The 13628-nt window shown below is 40.8% G+C and overlaps 1 protein-coding gene across 13 annotated transcripts in view; it reads left to right on the plus strand.

The window, feature by feature from the left end:
- Nucleotides 1-930: 930 nt before the first annotated feature.
- Cd200r3 (CD200 receptor 3) overlaps nt 931-13628 on the plus strand; it is a 114770-nt gene continuing 102072 nt past the window's right edge. For 4 of the 13 annotated variants that reach the window (XM_017317153.2, XM_017317152.2, XM_006522674.4 and 1 more), the window contains exons 1-4: nt 948-1171; nt 8774-8884; nt 10737-11054; nt 11454-11672. In XM_017317153.2, coding sequence (XP_017172642.1) covers nt 1108-1171; nt 8774-8884; nt 10737-11054; nt 11454-11672 — 712 coding nt within the window. In that variant the 5' untranslated portion in view covers nt 948-1107. Of the gene's footprint in view, nt 1172-8773; nt 8885-10736; nt 11055-11453; nt 11673-13628 lie in introns of all 13 variants that reach the window. The other 9 variants (NM_029018.4, NM_001128132.1, NM_027578.1 and 6 more) reach the window with 7 other exon arrangements.

A 13628-nucleotide genomic window follows, 5' to 3' on the forward strand; every position in this document is an offset into this window, starting at 1 on the left:
GCATTGCCTCACTTTGGGTTTTCTTTTTTGTGTCTACTTCCATTTTTAGGTCTAGTATGGTTTTGTTCATTTCCATCACCTGTTTGTATGTGTTTTCCTGTTTTTCTTTAAGTACTTGTAACTCTTTAGCAGTGTTCTCCTGTATTTCTTTAAGTGAGTTATTAAAGTCCTTCTTGATGTCCTCTACCATCACCATGAGATATGCTTTTAAATCTGGGTCTAGCTTTTCGGGTATGTTGCGATACCCAGGACCGGCTGAGGTGGGAGTTCTGGGTTCTGATGATGGTGAGTGGTCTTGGTTTCTCTTAGTAAGATTATTACATTTGCCTTTCTCCATATGGTAATCTCTGGAGTTAGTTGTTATAGTTGTCTCTGGTTAGAGCTTATTCCTCACATGATTCTGTTAGCCTCTATCAACAGACCTGGAAGACTAGCTCTCTCCTGAGTTTCAGTGGTTAGAGTACTCTCTGCAGGCAAGCTCTCCTCTTGCAGGGAAGGTGGACAGATATCTGGCATTTCGACCTGCCTCCTGGCAGAAGATGAGGCCCAAAACAGGGCTTGTCCCAGAATCTGTGTAGCTGCTATAGTCCACACTCTCTCCTGTGCAGACTAGTCTCGGTGGGATCCGGGAAGCAAGATGTCTCCACCAGATGCTGTGGCAAAGCCCTCCAGGGCAGGCTGGACACCTCTCCTCTGGCAGGGAAGGAGCCCGGATGTCTGGAGCCTGAAAAGCGGTCTGCCCCAGAATCTCTGTGGCTTCTGCCTGTCCCAGAAGCTTTTAGCTTCTGCAGTCCACACTCTCACCTGCACAGACTAGTCTAGGCAGAATCTCAGAACCTGTATCTTAATGTCTTAATACTGTGAGAAAACGAATGAGTTTTGTTTTGACTTCTTTCTTTATCATTCAGCAAACATCACTGCCTTTTTCTCCTGTGCAGGCTTAGTCAGCCAACTGAAGGCAGACTGGAGATGAAGATAAAGATAGAGGAATGAGGAAGAAAAGTCACTCCTAAGTCGGTGAACTGAGCATAAACAAAGTTGACCAAGCTGGAGTCACTGATTCCACTCAGAGGGTTACGATTTGTGCTTAACCTGACTCCACTCCAGATGCATGCTTTGGGGAGGACTCTGGCTTTGATGTTACTCATCTTCATCACTATTTTGGTGCCTGGTAAGTTTAACATTCTAGAATGTTAGGAAATGATATTTTCTTTGAGGTTAACTTTGGACTATCATAATCCTCCTGCCTCAGCTTCCTGATTCCTGTACTTCCAGGCATATAACTTCGTTTCAGGCTAATAGGACCACTTTAACACTCTACCATTTACTTTTAAACTGATTATTCTTGATAAACAGGTTTTCTACAAATATTCTACTAAAGAGATTATTCTATTAAGCATTATCGTAAATTTGAAGATTAGAGACTGCCTGAAAAAGAAATGCTTTACTAGATTTCTTCCTTGCTTCATGTTTACAGTTGACTTGTGAGAGAGAGAGAGAGAGAGAGAGAGAGAGAGAGAGAGAGAGAGAGAGAGAGAGAGAGAGAATCATCTGGATCTATTGTAAAGTGGAGGCACCGAGCTTAGCTAGGAGAGAGCAGTCCTGCACTGAAAGGGAAAGGGAGATACCATTGTCTGGATGCAGGCCGGTTTGTGCATTGGTGCCACAGAGTATGGAGTCGTTTTTAAAGCATTTGAAGTAAAAGTGTTGGCAGTTACTAGTGGGAGGAGGGGGAGGCAGAGCCTGAAATACCCCTGATAAGGACAGGGCAGTGGAGCCCACCCGCTACAGTACTAGAGCTTCTGCCTTAGCTCTTTTTCTCCAGAACCATAGTTCCTAAGCAGACTTACAAATGGAAAGCAAATTGATTTTTCTTCAAATATAAAGATACCAGTTATGTCTTTCTACTTCAAGATGTATAATAAGATAAAGAATCTGAAATCAAGTACACCATTAATAACCCATTTTCATCAATTAAGAAAGCAGGGAGGTGTTACATGAAATTAATTTAACTTGCTTTAAAAATTTTCAAAGTGTGTATGTATGCATGTATGTATGTATATATGTATGTATGTATGTATGTATGTATGTATGTATGTATGTATGCATGCATGCATTTACTGATCTCCTTAAGGAATCAACTTTAGTTTTGTTTATTTTCTCTGCTCTTTTGTGTTCACTGATTTTGGCCCTGAATTTTTTGCTGCTGCTGCTGCTCTTCCTCCTCCTCCTCCTCCTCTTCCTCTGCTTCTCCTTCTCCTTCTCCTTCTCCTTCTCCTTCTCCTCCTCCTCCTCCTCCTCTTTCTCCTCCTCCTCCTCCTTTTCTAATTTCTTGAATTGGAGTTTAAATGATTGATTTTAGATAAATTTTATTCTCTCATAAAAGCAACCAAGTCTAACTTTTCCTGTAAGCACTGCTTTTCCATATTCTACAAGTTTTGATAATTTCTGTTTTTACTTAGTTTTAAATATTTTTAAAAATTTCCTTAAGATTCATCTTTCACTAGATTTTTATTTGAAAAATATGACATCATCTCCAGATCCTTGTGGGGACCATTGATTATTACTGATTTCTAGTTCAATTCCAGTGTAGTCAAGGAGCAGGCATGGTGCAATTCTATCCTTTAAAATGTGTTACTATTTTGGGCCAGGGATATAGATCAGTGGTTAGCAGTAGTTTAGAGCACTGGCTACTCTTTCAGAGGACTTGTGTTTGAATCCCAGTACCCACATGGTAGCTCACAACTATTTGCAACTTCAGGTCCAGGAGATCTAATGTCTTATTGGGAATTCTGGGGGCAGCAGGCATGTAAGTGATGCTCATAGATACATATAGGTGATATACCCATATACATAAAATAAATGTTAATAAGTTGCAATATGTGTCTTATGGCTCAGGATATATTCTATCTTCAACAAAGCTACATTTGAGCTTGGGAAAAAAATGTATTCCTCTACTTACTATAGGAAGTCAATTGTGGAGGTATAAATTATACTGAGCTGGTGACAGTCGTTATGTTCAGCTTTGCCTTGCATAATTTTGTAACTATTGTTGGTTTTTCCCTTTCTGAAAGAGGGATGTTAAAATCTTTGAACTATAGAGTGTATTTATTTAACCATTTCTTCAGGAAGTTTGAAACAGGTTTTGCTTTTTCATCTAGACTCTCTGTTGTTAGGTACCCACAAGCTAAGAATTAGGGTTTGTTTTTCTGAGGAGAATTGTTGCTACATTTTAATATAATGCCCATTTTTTACCACTAATATCTTTTCTTGATTTCAAATTTTATTTATCTAAAATTGATACAGTTATCCCTCTTCTGTTCACTGTTAGCATAGATCTTGAAATTCATCTTTCTTCACACTCAAACCTCTAAGAATGGAAGAGGAATGGTTTCCTCAAATTTTCAAGGAGAGTGAAAAAATGTGGAATCCTGTGGTAGAAGCATATCCCCTAAAGTAACAGAGGCCATGACTTCATTGAGATTAAGTAGGTTATAACTGCAAAGATCAACAAAAACTAAGATAATGCTCGAATGCATAGACTAGGGCAATTTTAATTTTAAAGTATTCTACAGAAGTCAAGAGAAGTAATTGCCAGCAGAAAACTGGAGCTATAGAACTGGAAAGTCAAAGTACCCATGGTTTATCATTTCAATTTCTCCTTTAATTTGTGCTTTATTTTTTTCCCTTGTTATAAAGTAGAAAAAATAAAGGAGGAAGAGAGATAATGGATCTTTTTTTTTACTGTGAGCTTAAATTTATTGAAAAAAAAAGAACAACACTACATGGTCTAGGTAAGATGACAATCACACAATCAAACAAAATTAGAGTGTGGTATTTGGAGAATAAAATCAGCTCAGTCGAGGATGCCCACACTGACTAAGGCCATGCCTGGAGAAATGGTTATGATGTGGTGAAAGGGAAGGAGTCCCTTGTTACATGTAATTTTATTTTATTTTATTTTATTTTTGATTCTTTTCTTATTAGATATTTTCTTTATTTACATTTCAAATGCTATCCAGAAACTTCCCTATACCCTGCCCTGCTTCCCTACCCACCCACTCCCACTTCTTGGCCCTGGCGTTCCCCTGTACTGGGGCATATAAAGTTTGCAAGACCAAGGGCCTCTCTTCCCAATGATAGCCGACTAGGCCATCTTCTGCTGCATATGCAGCTAGACACACGAGCTCTGTGGGTACCGGTTAGTTCATATTGTTCCACCTATAGGGTTGCAGACCCCTTCAGCTCCTTGGGTACTTTCTCTAGCTTCTCCATTGGGGGCCCTGTGTTCCATCTGATAGCTGACTGTGAGCATCCTCTTCTGTATTTGCCAGGCACTGGCATAGCCTGACAAGAGACAGCTATATCAGGGTCCCTTCACCAAAATCTTGATGGCATATGCAATAGTGTCTGGGTTTGGTGGCTGATTATGGGATGGATCTCCAGGTGGGGTAGTCTCTGGATAGTCCATCCTTTCGTCTTAGCTCCAAACTTTGTCTCTGTTACATGTAATTTTAAATCTCCACGCTATTGCCTTCCCGGGCTGCACTTTCAGCTCAGCTCTGAGAACTTGCTGTTGCTGGTCCCAGTCCTGACATAGCTCCACCAAGGGCCAGCTGCTGTCCTAACCCGGAACTTTGTTCCTTCAACCTATTGTGGCTAACTCCACTGTACTGGCTAGTTTTGTGTCAACTTGACACAGCTGGAGTTATCACAGAGAAAGGAACTTCATTTGAGGAAATGCCTCCATGAGATCCAACTGAAAGGCATTTACTCAGTTAGTGATCAAGGGGGAAAGGCCCCTTGTGGGTGGGACCATCTCTGGGCTGGTAGTCTTGGTTCTATAAGAGAGCAGGCTTAGCAAGCCAGAGGAGGCAAGCCAGTAAAGAACATCCCTCCATGGCCTCTGCATCGGCTCCTGCTTTCTGACCTGCTTGAGTTCCAGTCCTGACTTCCTTGGTGATGAACAGCAGTATGGAAGTGTAAGCCGAATAAACCCTTTCCTCCCCAACTTGCTTCTTGGTCATGATGTTTGTGCAGGAATAGAAACCCTGACTAAGACAAATTGGTACCAGTGGAGTGGGGTATTCCTGTGACAAACTGACCATGTTTTGGGGAGGACTGTGGAAGGACTTTGGAACTTTGGGCTTGAAGATCCATCCGTTGTTAAGAGCTCTGTCAGATGTTGTGTAGGAGCTTGGAAGATAATGTTGAGAACACTGCAGAAGATGGAGCTCTGGTGTGTGAAATTTCAGAGGGAAAATTAAAGACTCTTTTCAGGGCCATTCCTGTTTTGATTGTGAAGATTCTGTAGTTCTGGTTAGCTGGGGCTGAAGAATCAGCTGTGATTAACAAGATACCAGAACTACTAAAGCAAAAACTTTGCATTACTGGGACTATTGATGCTGGTTAGCTGGAGCTAAGAAATTAGCGGTGATTAAGAAGAGACCAGCATCATTGAGGTGACATCTTCTGGGAAGTGTTTTCTGAGAGCACAGTGGCTGTGTTCCAGATATAGCCAAAGTTGTACCTTGTGCTGTGGCTGGACTTGGTAATGTGTAAGGGTCATTCAGGTGGTACTGGTTTTGAAGGCATGAAGGAGTTGAGCAGAGCAGCTGAGGCTTGGCACTATGAGAGGCCATGGAAGGCCATTGGTGAAAGTCCAGCCTCAGTTGCAATTGATGGCCCAGGACTGAAGGGGTCATGCAGTGTTTTGGAGATGCCAGTACCATGAGATGACCACCAAGAGCAGCAGCAGCAGCAGTGGAGTACAGGCATCTGGAGCCTAGAGGATGACACGTGTGCTACAAAGGGCATGGCTGGAGAAGTGACCCAAGCCCTTGGAGGAGCCCAGAAGATCGTAAGTTGGATCCCAGACATTGGACGGTTGGCGATTGACTTTTGCTTTTGATTGTGGCTGTGCCCTGATATTTTCCCTCTTGAAGGAAGAAACTGTTTTAGTGGAGCCCACAGTTAAGAGACTTTTAATTGTAAAAAGACTTTGGATTTTAAAAGAGATGGATATTTTAAAGAAATTGAAATTTTAAGAATATGTAAAGACTGTGGGACTTCTAAAGTTATTTAGATCTTGGGGATGAATAAGAATGTAAGGGCTGAGGCTTACTAGTGATGTGTTTGTGTGTCAAGTTGACAAGGGGTCAATTGTACTGGCTAGTTTTGTGTCAACTTGACACAGCTGGAGTTATCACAGAGAAAGGAACTTCATTTGAGGAAATGCCTCCATGAGATCCAACTGAAAGGCATTTACTCAGTTAGTGATCAAGGGGGAAAGGCCCCTTGTGGGTGGGACCATCTCTGGGCTGGTAGTCTTGGTTCTATAAGAGAGCAGGCTTAGCAAGCCAGAGGAGGCAAGCCAGTAAAGAACATCCCTCCATGGCCTCTGCATCGGCTCCTGCTTTCTGACCTGCTTGAGTTCCAGTCCTGACTTCCTTGGTGATGAACAGCAGTATGGAAGTGTAAGCCGAATAAACCCTTTCCTCCCCAACTTGCTTCTTGGTCATGATGTTTGTGCAGGAATAGAAACCCTGACTAAGACAAATTGGTACCAGTGGAGTGGGGTATTCCTGTGACAAACTGACCATGTTTTGGGGAGGACTGTGGAAGGACTTTGGAACTTTGGGCTTGAAGATCCATCCGTTGTTAAGAGCTCTGTCAGATGTTGTGTAGGAGCTTGGAAGATAATGTTGAGAACACTGCAGAAGATGGAACTCTGGTGTGTGAAATTTCAGAGGGAAAATTAAAGACTCTTTTCAGGGCCATTCCTGTTTTGATTGTGAAGATTCTGTAGTTCTGGTTAGCTGGGGCTGAAGAATCAGCTGTGATTAACAAGATACCAGAACTACTAAAGCAAAAACTTTGCATTACTGGGACTATTGATGCTGGTTAGCTGGAGCTAAGAAATTAGCGGTGATTAAGAAGAGACCAGCATCATTGAGGTGACATCTTCTGGGAAGTGTTTTCTGAGAGCACAGTGGCTGTGTTCCAGATATAGCCAAAGTTGTACCTTGTGCTGTGGCTGGACTTGGTAATGTGTAAGGGTCATTCAGGTGGTACTGGTTTTGAAGGCATGAAGGAGTTGAGCAGAGCAGCTGAGGCTTGGCACTATGAGAGGCCATGGAAGGCCATTGGTGAAAGTCCAGCCTCAGTTGCAATTGATGGCCCAGGACTGAAGGGGTCATGCAGTGTTTTGGAGATGCCAGTACCATGAGATGACCACCAAGAGCAGCAGCAGCAGCAGTGGAGTACAGGCATCTGGAGCCTAGAGGATGACACGTGTGCTACAAAGGGCATGGCTGGAGAAGTGACCCAAGCCCTTGGAGGAGCCCAGAAGATCGTAAGTTGGATCCCAGACATTGGACGGTTGGCGATTGACTTTTGCTTTTGATTGTGGCTGTGCCCTGATATTTTCCCTCTTGAAGGAAGAAACTGTTTTAGTGGAGCCCACAGTTAAGAGACTTTTAATTGTAAAAAGACTTTGGATTTTAAAAGAGATGGATATTTTAAAGAAATTGAAATTTTAAGAATATGTAAAGACTGTGGGACTTCTAAAGTTATTTAGATCTTGGGGATGAATAAGAATGTAAGGGCTGAGGCTTACTAGTGATGTGTTTGTGTGTCAAGTTGACAAGGGGTCAATTGTACTGGCTAGTTTTGTGTCAACTTGACACAGCTGGAGTTATCACAGAGAAAGGAACTTCATTTGAGGAAATGCCTCCATGAGATCCAACTGAAAGGCATTTACTCAGTTAGTGATCAAGGGGGAAAGGCCCCTTGTGGGTGGGACCATCTCTGGGCTGGTAGTCTTGGTTCTATAAGAGAGCAGGCTTAGCAAGCCAGAGGAGGCAAGCCAGTAAAGAACATCCCTCCATGGCCTCTGCATCGGCTCCTGCTTTCTGACCTGCTTGAGTTCCAGTCCTGACTTCCTTGGTGATGAACAGCAGTATGGAAGTGTAAGCCGAATAAACCCTTTCCTCCCCAACTTGCTTCTTGGTCATGATGTTTGTGCAGGAATAGAAACCCTGACTAAGACACTCCACCAAGCCGCCCTGGTCTCACTCAGCTCTGCCAATTGCCAGCTGATACTATTCCCATGAATACCAGAAGCTGCAATTGCTCTACACCAGCCAACCACCTGCAGATGCAAAACACCAGACAGCATTAATATTTTAAAACCAGCCAGATAACACAACTGCTGGGTACAGAATCTATAGTCCTAAACTTGTCAGCTATCCTATGTTAGAATTTCACCCATGGCTGAGGCCGCCATCCGTTCTAGTTCCCTCTAAGCCTTACATTGTTAGTGCTCCTCCCTCCAAAGCCTGGCAGAAAAAAAAAAAAAACCCTCCTCCTCCCCTCACTTTTTCCTCTTCCCCTTGGGTCTGGGAAATCTCACCTTCTTTCCCTCAGCAGGCAATTGGCTTCTTTATTGACATAAGCAGAAAACAATTAAGGAACCAGATTTTAGTATCAGCTCCTCCCCCTACAGTCCCTTGTAAAATAGTATTTGTTAAATGAGTTATCTTATAAACTGGAAACCCTATATCCTATAAGTGTGAATTTCAAGATATTAATGCACTTTCATCCTCAGATGTCATAACATTTAGTGATGTCTTATAATTTTAATTTTAAATTATTTTAATTTAGTCGTGGTTAACTGATTATCTATTGTGTTGAATAAGACTTTGTTCAGAAAGAAGGCTTTTACTGTATATGAAAATATAAAATAGATCTTCTCTTTTAAAATATTTTCTAGAGTCAAGTTGTTCAGTGAAAGGACGGGAGGAGATCCCACCGGATGATTCATTTCCTTTTTCAGATGATAATATCTTCCCTGATGGAGTGGGCGTCACCATGGAGATTGAGAGTGAGTCTTGGTTAGAAAAGTAGCTAATACACTGGCTGCAGCATTCCAGCCTCAGGCTTAGTAGAAGCACTCAGTGGTCCAAGGGCTTTGTTGTGATAGGTCCTGAATAGTCAGTCTGCTTAGTTGTTTCTCAAACAAGGCACATCCTTGCCTGCCTCTAAGCCTTGGTCAATTTGAAGTCATGAAAAGATCATGGGTATCTTAGTCACTGTTCTACTGTTGTAAAGGGACACAAGGACCAGGGCAATTTTTATAAAAGAAAGCATTTAATTGAGGGCTGACTTACAGTTTCAGAAGCTTAGCCCATTACATCAGTGTTGGGAAATGGTGGCACTCACATGAACTTTTGAAACCTCAAAGCCCAACCCTGGTGACACACTTGCTTTGACCAGGCCACACTCACTCCAAGAAAGCCACACCTTCTAATTCTTCTTATCTGTTCAGACAGTTCCACTCCCTTGTGATTTAGCATTCAACTATAGGAACCTATGGGGCCATTCACATTACAACCACCACAGTGGGTTTAATTTCCTCTACGGTCTGTGTTAAAGTTCCAGCTTATTCTTTCTTTATCTGCTTACATGGTCTTTATTTGGCCATAAAATGTGTGGCCAAAGGAGGTAAGCAATACAACAACAAGAAAAGAGAGCGATTGTAGGAAAGCCAAGACTTACTCACACAATATGCTCCTTCATAGTATAACTGTTTCTGATTATGTTAAAGCGAGGTCATTCTGACACCTATATTTGTCACAGATGAGATGTTTTGATTGAATAAACACCCTTCAGTAAACCCTTACCAGTCAGTGCCTTTGCCAATGTACAGGAGGCATGAGGTTCTAAGTTGGAAAATCTTGTAGATTCTGGAGTTTAATTTAAACTGTTTATAAAGAGTACAATGGACAATCTGTTTTAATTCTGTATTTAATTCTGATTGAATACAGAAACAAAATCTATGGGCAACACGCAAATAGCAGAACTGTCTGAGTTTACACCTATCTAATAGGAAGGAAAGAAATGTTATGAAATTTTCATGGTTTTGCAACTATTTATACTTTTTTCACTAGAAGTAAATATTTCTAACCATCTTCTATTTCTACTGATTATTATTATTATTTGGAAGTAAATATTTCTAAGCATCTTTCTACTGATTTTTTTTCCATGAGATGATCTGGCTTGGGGAAGCTATTAATAATCTCTTAAATTGAATTTATCTTACTTACGTAGTAATCAAAAATAAAAATAAACATGCAAATTTCTAACTAGTTTAATGAATGTCAAGAGTTATTTTTAATGACAGTGTAGTATATTTTCTACTCTAATGCTTATCTAAATCCTTAGGAGGAGACTTACTGATTATATTAGTACTTATCAAAACTTAAGCAGAGACAGTCACATGACTGAGTATACTATTTTGTTTCCCAAGAAACACAAATTGTATGATGACACCAATATTGTCCACCACCCAAAAATTAGATTTAGAATATTATTTTTGTAATTTAATGTAATTATATTGTTTTCATATCTGACTTTCTCTCTCTTAGCAGAAACACTACGAAGCAATTGCTTGTCCCTAGATAATAAAACTCCTGTGTTAACTACAAATACTTTAAAGCACACACTGTTTCACCAGAAATGTGTATCAGAGGATACAATCAGTATATGAATTTGCTTAAAAATAATGCATATTTTGTGAATTTTAATTTATTAATCATATCGGTTTTGGAGCATAATTTCCAGCACAAAAAATATTGTAGTACAACTTAATGTAATCTACTGTAGGTAAGTTGAACATACCAAATCCGTTATTAAGCTCTCTCTCTCTTTGCTTGTCTGTCTGTGTGTGTGTCCAGTTATCACTCCAGTGTCTGTACAGATAGGTATCAAGGCTCAGCTTTTCTGTCATCCTAGTCCATCAAAAGAAGCAACACTTAGAATATGGGAAATAACTCCCAGAGACTGGCCTTCCTGCAGACTACCCTACAGAGCAGAGTTGCAGCAGATCAGTAAAAAAATCTGTACTGAGAGAGGAACCACTAGGGTCCCTGCACATCACCAGAGTTCTGACCTTCCCATCAAATCAATGGCCCTCAAGCATGATGGGCATTACTCATGTCGGATAGAAACAACAGATGGGATTTTCCAAGAGAGACATAGCATCCAAGTGCCAGGTAAGCCACATACTGTATTATTTAGGTCACCAGATGTTTTTCTTCTATTTATTTATTTATTTATTTACACTCCAGATTTTATTCCTCACCTCATCCACCCTCTGACTGTTCCACATCCCATAACCTCCTCCCCAACCTCCTGTCTCCACGAGGATGTCCCCACCTCCCACCCCCACCCAACCAGACCTCTAAACTCCCTGGGGCCTCCAGTCTCTTGAGGGTGAGGTGCATCATCTCTGACTGAACCCAGACTTGGAAGTCCTCTGCTGTATATGTGTTGGGGTCCTCATATCAGCTGGTGTATGCTGCCTGGTTGAGCTCATCAGATTTTAGATAGGAACAAATGCCTTTGTAGTTTTATGATGAGACTGAATCTTTCTGAAGTAACCCTCTTTCCAGGGGAAAATAGAACTGTAGTTTGTGAGGCAATTGCAAGCAAGCCTGCTATGCAGATCTTGTGGACTCCAGATGAGGACTGTGTCACTAAGAGTAAATCACACAATGACACCATGATTGTCAGGAGCAAGTGCCACAGGGAGAAAAACAATGGCCACAGTGTGTTCTGCTTTATCTCCCATTTGACTGATAACTGGATTCTCTCCATGGAACAGAATCGAGGTAAGTATCCTGCCCCATTTTTAAAAAGAAGAAATAATATATATTTAACTTATTCTTCTATGAAAGATAAATATTTGAATTTCTGTCTATCTGTTTGTGACAAATGTGGCCAAAAGCCACTTAGGGGAGGAAAGAGGGAAGAACAATATCTTGAAGCAGAAACCATGGAAGAATGCAGTTTGTTAGGTCCTCAGACCCATGCTAAGCCATCTATCCATCTGTCTGTCGTACGTACGAACGTACGTACGTATGTATGTATGTATGTATGTATGTATGTATGTATGTATTATCTTCTATCTATCTATCTATCTATCTATCTATCTATCTATCTATCTATCTATCTATCATTCTTACCTGCCCAAGGAATAGTCACACCCACAGTGTACTGGCCTCTCAGATTTCTCTAAGTTTTGTTGAGTTGACAATGAAAACTAAATAGGACAACAAACCCAGTTCAGACACTTCTAATGGTTTTCATTTATCATCTGCATTTCTTATCTATATATGCATCTATCTATCTACATATAGCTATAAGTGTTTCATAATCCATATTGTCTTAATCCAGGATGTTTCCATAATCCATGTATCAGTTCCAGTGATTTGCTAGAATGGTTCCCAGAACTGAGGAAGGCACCATGCTTATTCTTACTATACTGGCTTATTACGAAGACTAAAACACAGAGATAGAAAAGTTGAAGAGACTCATAGGGCCCTCTATGGAAGAAGGAGCACATAGCCTCATGCCATTGCAAGGATTTCTGTGCTCTTGGCTCCTTGATGTTATTCCTGTACAGAAGCTCCTCAAACTGTACTGTTTAGGATTTATATTAATACATAGTCATGAGGCTTAATTGATCATTTGTTATAACTCAATCTCAAACCATTCTTCCTTTACAAGATGTTTAATGGTGGTGATGGTGGTAGTATCTGGCTCCAAGTCCAAACTCTAATTAAAATTTAGTGTTTCTGGTGATAGCCCCAACTGCTTTGAAAGTTTTACCCTAATCAAATCAGAATGGCTAATATTAAGATAATAAAAGTCAATGGATATAGGGGGTGGGGAACCTTTACTCTTGGTAGGACTACAATTGGTGCAAGTACTGTGGAGATCAGAAAAACGAGTTTATAGAAATAGTGACCAAACTCTTCCATTCTCAGGAATATACCAAAGTATTCTGACTACAGAGATAATATGCCTATCTATATTTATAAATGCTCTATACCTAATAGCTAGAACATGGACACAGTCCAGATGGGTATCTACTGATGAATGAATAGTGCCTGCGTGTGCACTAATGGCCTGGTCAATGTAGAGGCTGTTAATTGCTTCTGATTGGATTTAAGGCCAAGGAGACAATAGATGCTCGGTATTTTAAGTGTGTCCAGGAGCCCATGGATGGAGGGCTCACTGCCTATTTATTATTCTGCATAAAGGACACAGAATAAAGCTACTCTCTCAATTTGGATCACTCTACCTCAATTTGTGACCCTCATATCTCTTCATAGAAGTCTCTTTTTTTCAGTGAAGAATGGTTAAAGCAGCAACTCTCAACTTGTCAAGGAAAAAAAAACAGAAAGATTATAAAATTCAACAATCAGGGAAGATCACAGAAAAACAGCTTCTGGCTGTGACAGGGTCTGAGCTTATTAGCTGTCAGCAATGTAGTTTTCTGTACAGTACCCACACTAGACCACAGAAGTCTATACTCTAACACAGAATAGAAAGGGACTCAGGAGTCCCTACCCTGCTAACTAAGGAACTATGGACAGTTAATGGTTTCTTGAGGAGAGAGAGTCAGCTATCTCTGAGAGTATTGCTTCTGGTAGGCTCCAACCTAGGAGTATATGGACAACATAACTGAATCCAGTGGGCTATTTTAAAAAAAGACACAAAGTTTCTGAAGTAACAAAGTGAGGTATGGATCTGACAGGAGTTAGAGGGGTTAGACATTAATA

This window comes from Mus musculus, chromosome 16 (genome assembly GCF_000001635.26).
Source record: "Mus musculus strain C57BL/6J chromosome 16, GRCm38.p6 C57BL/6J".
NCBI lineage: Eukaryota > Metazoa > Chordata > Mammalia > Rodentia > Muridae > Mus > Mus musculus.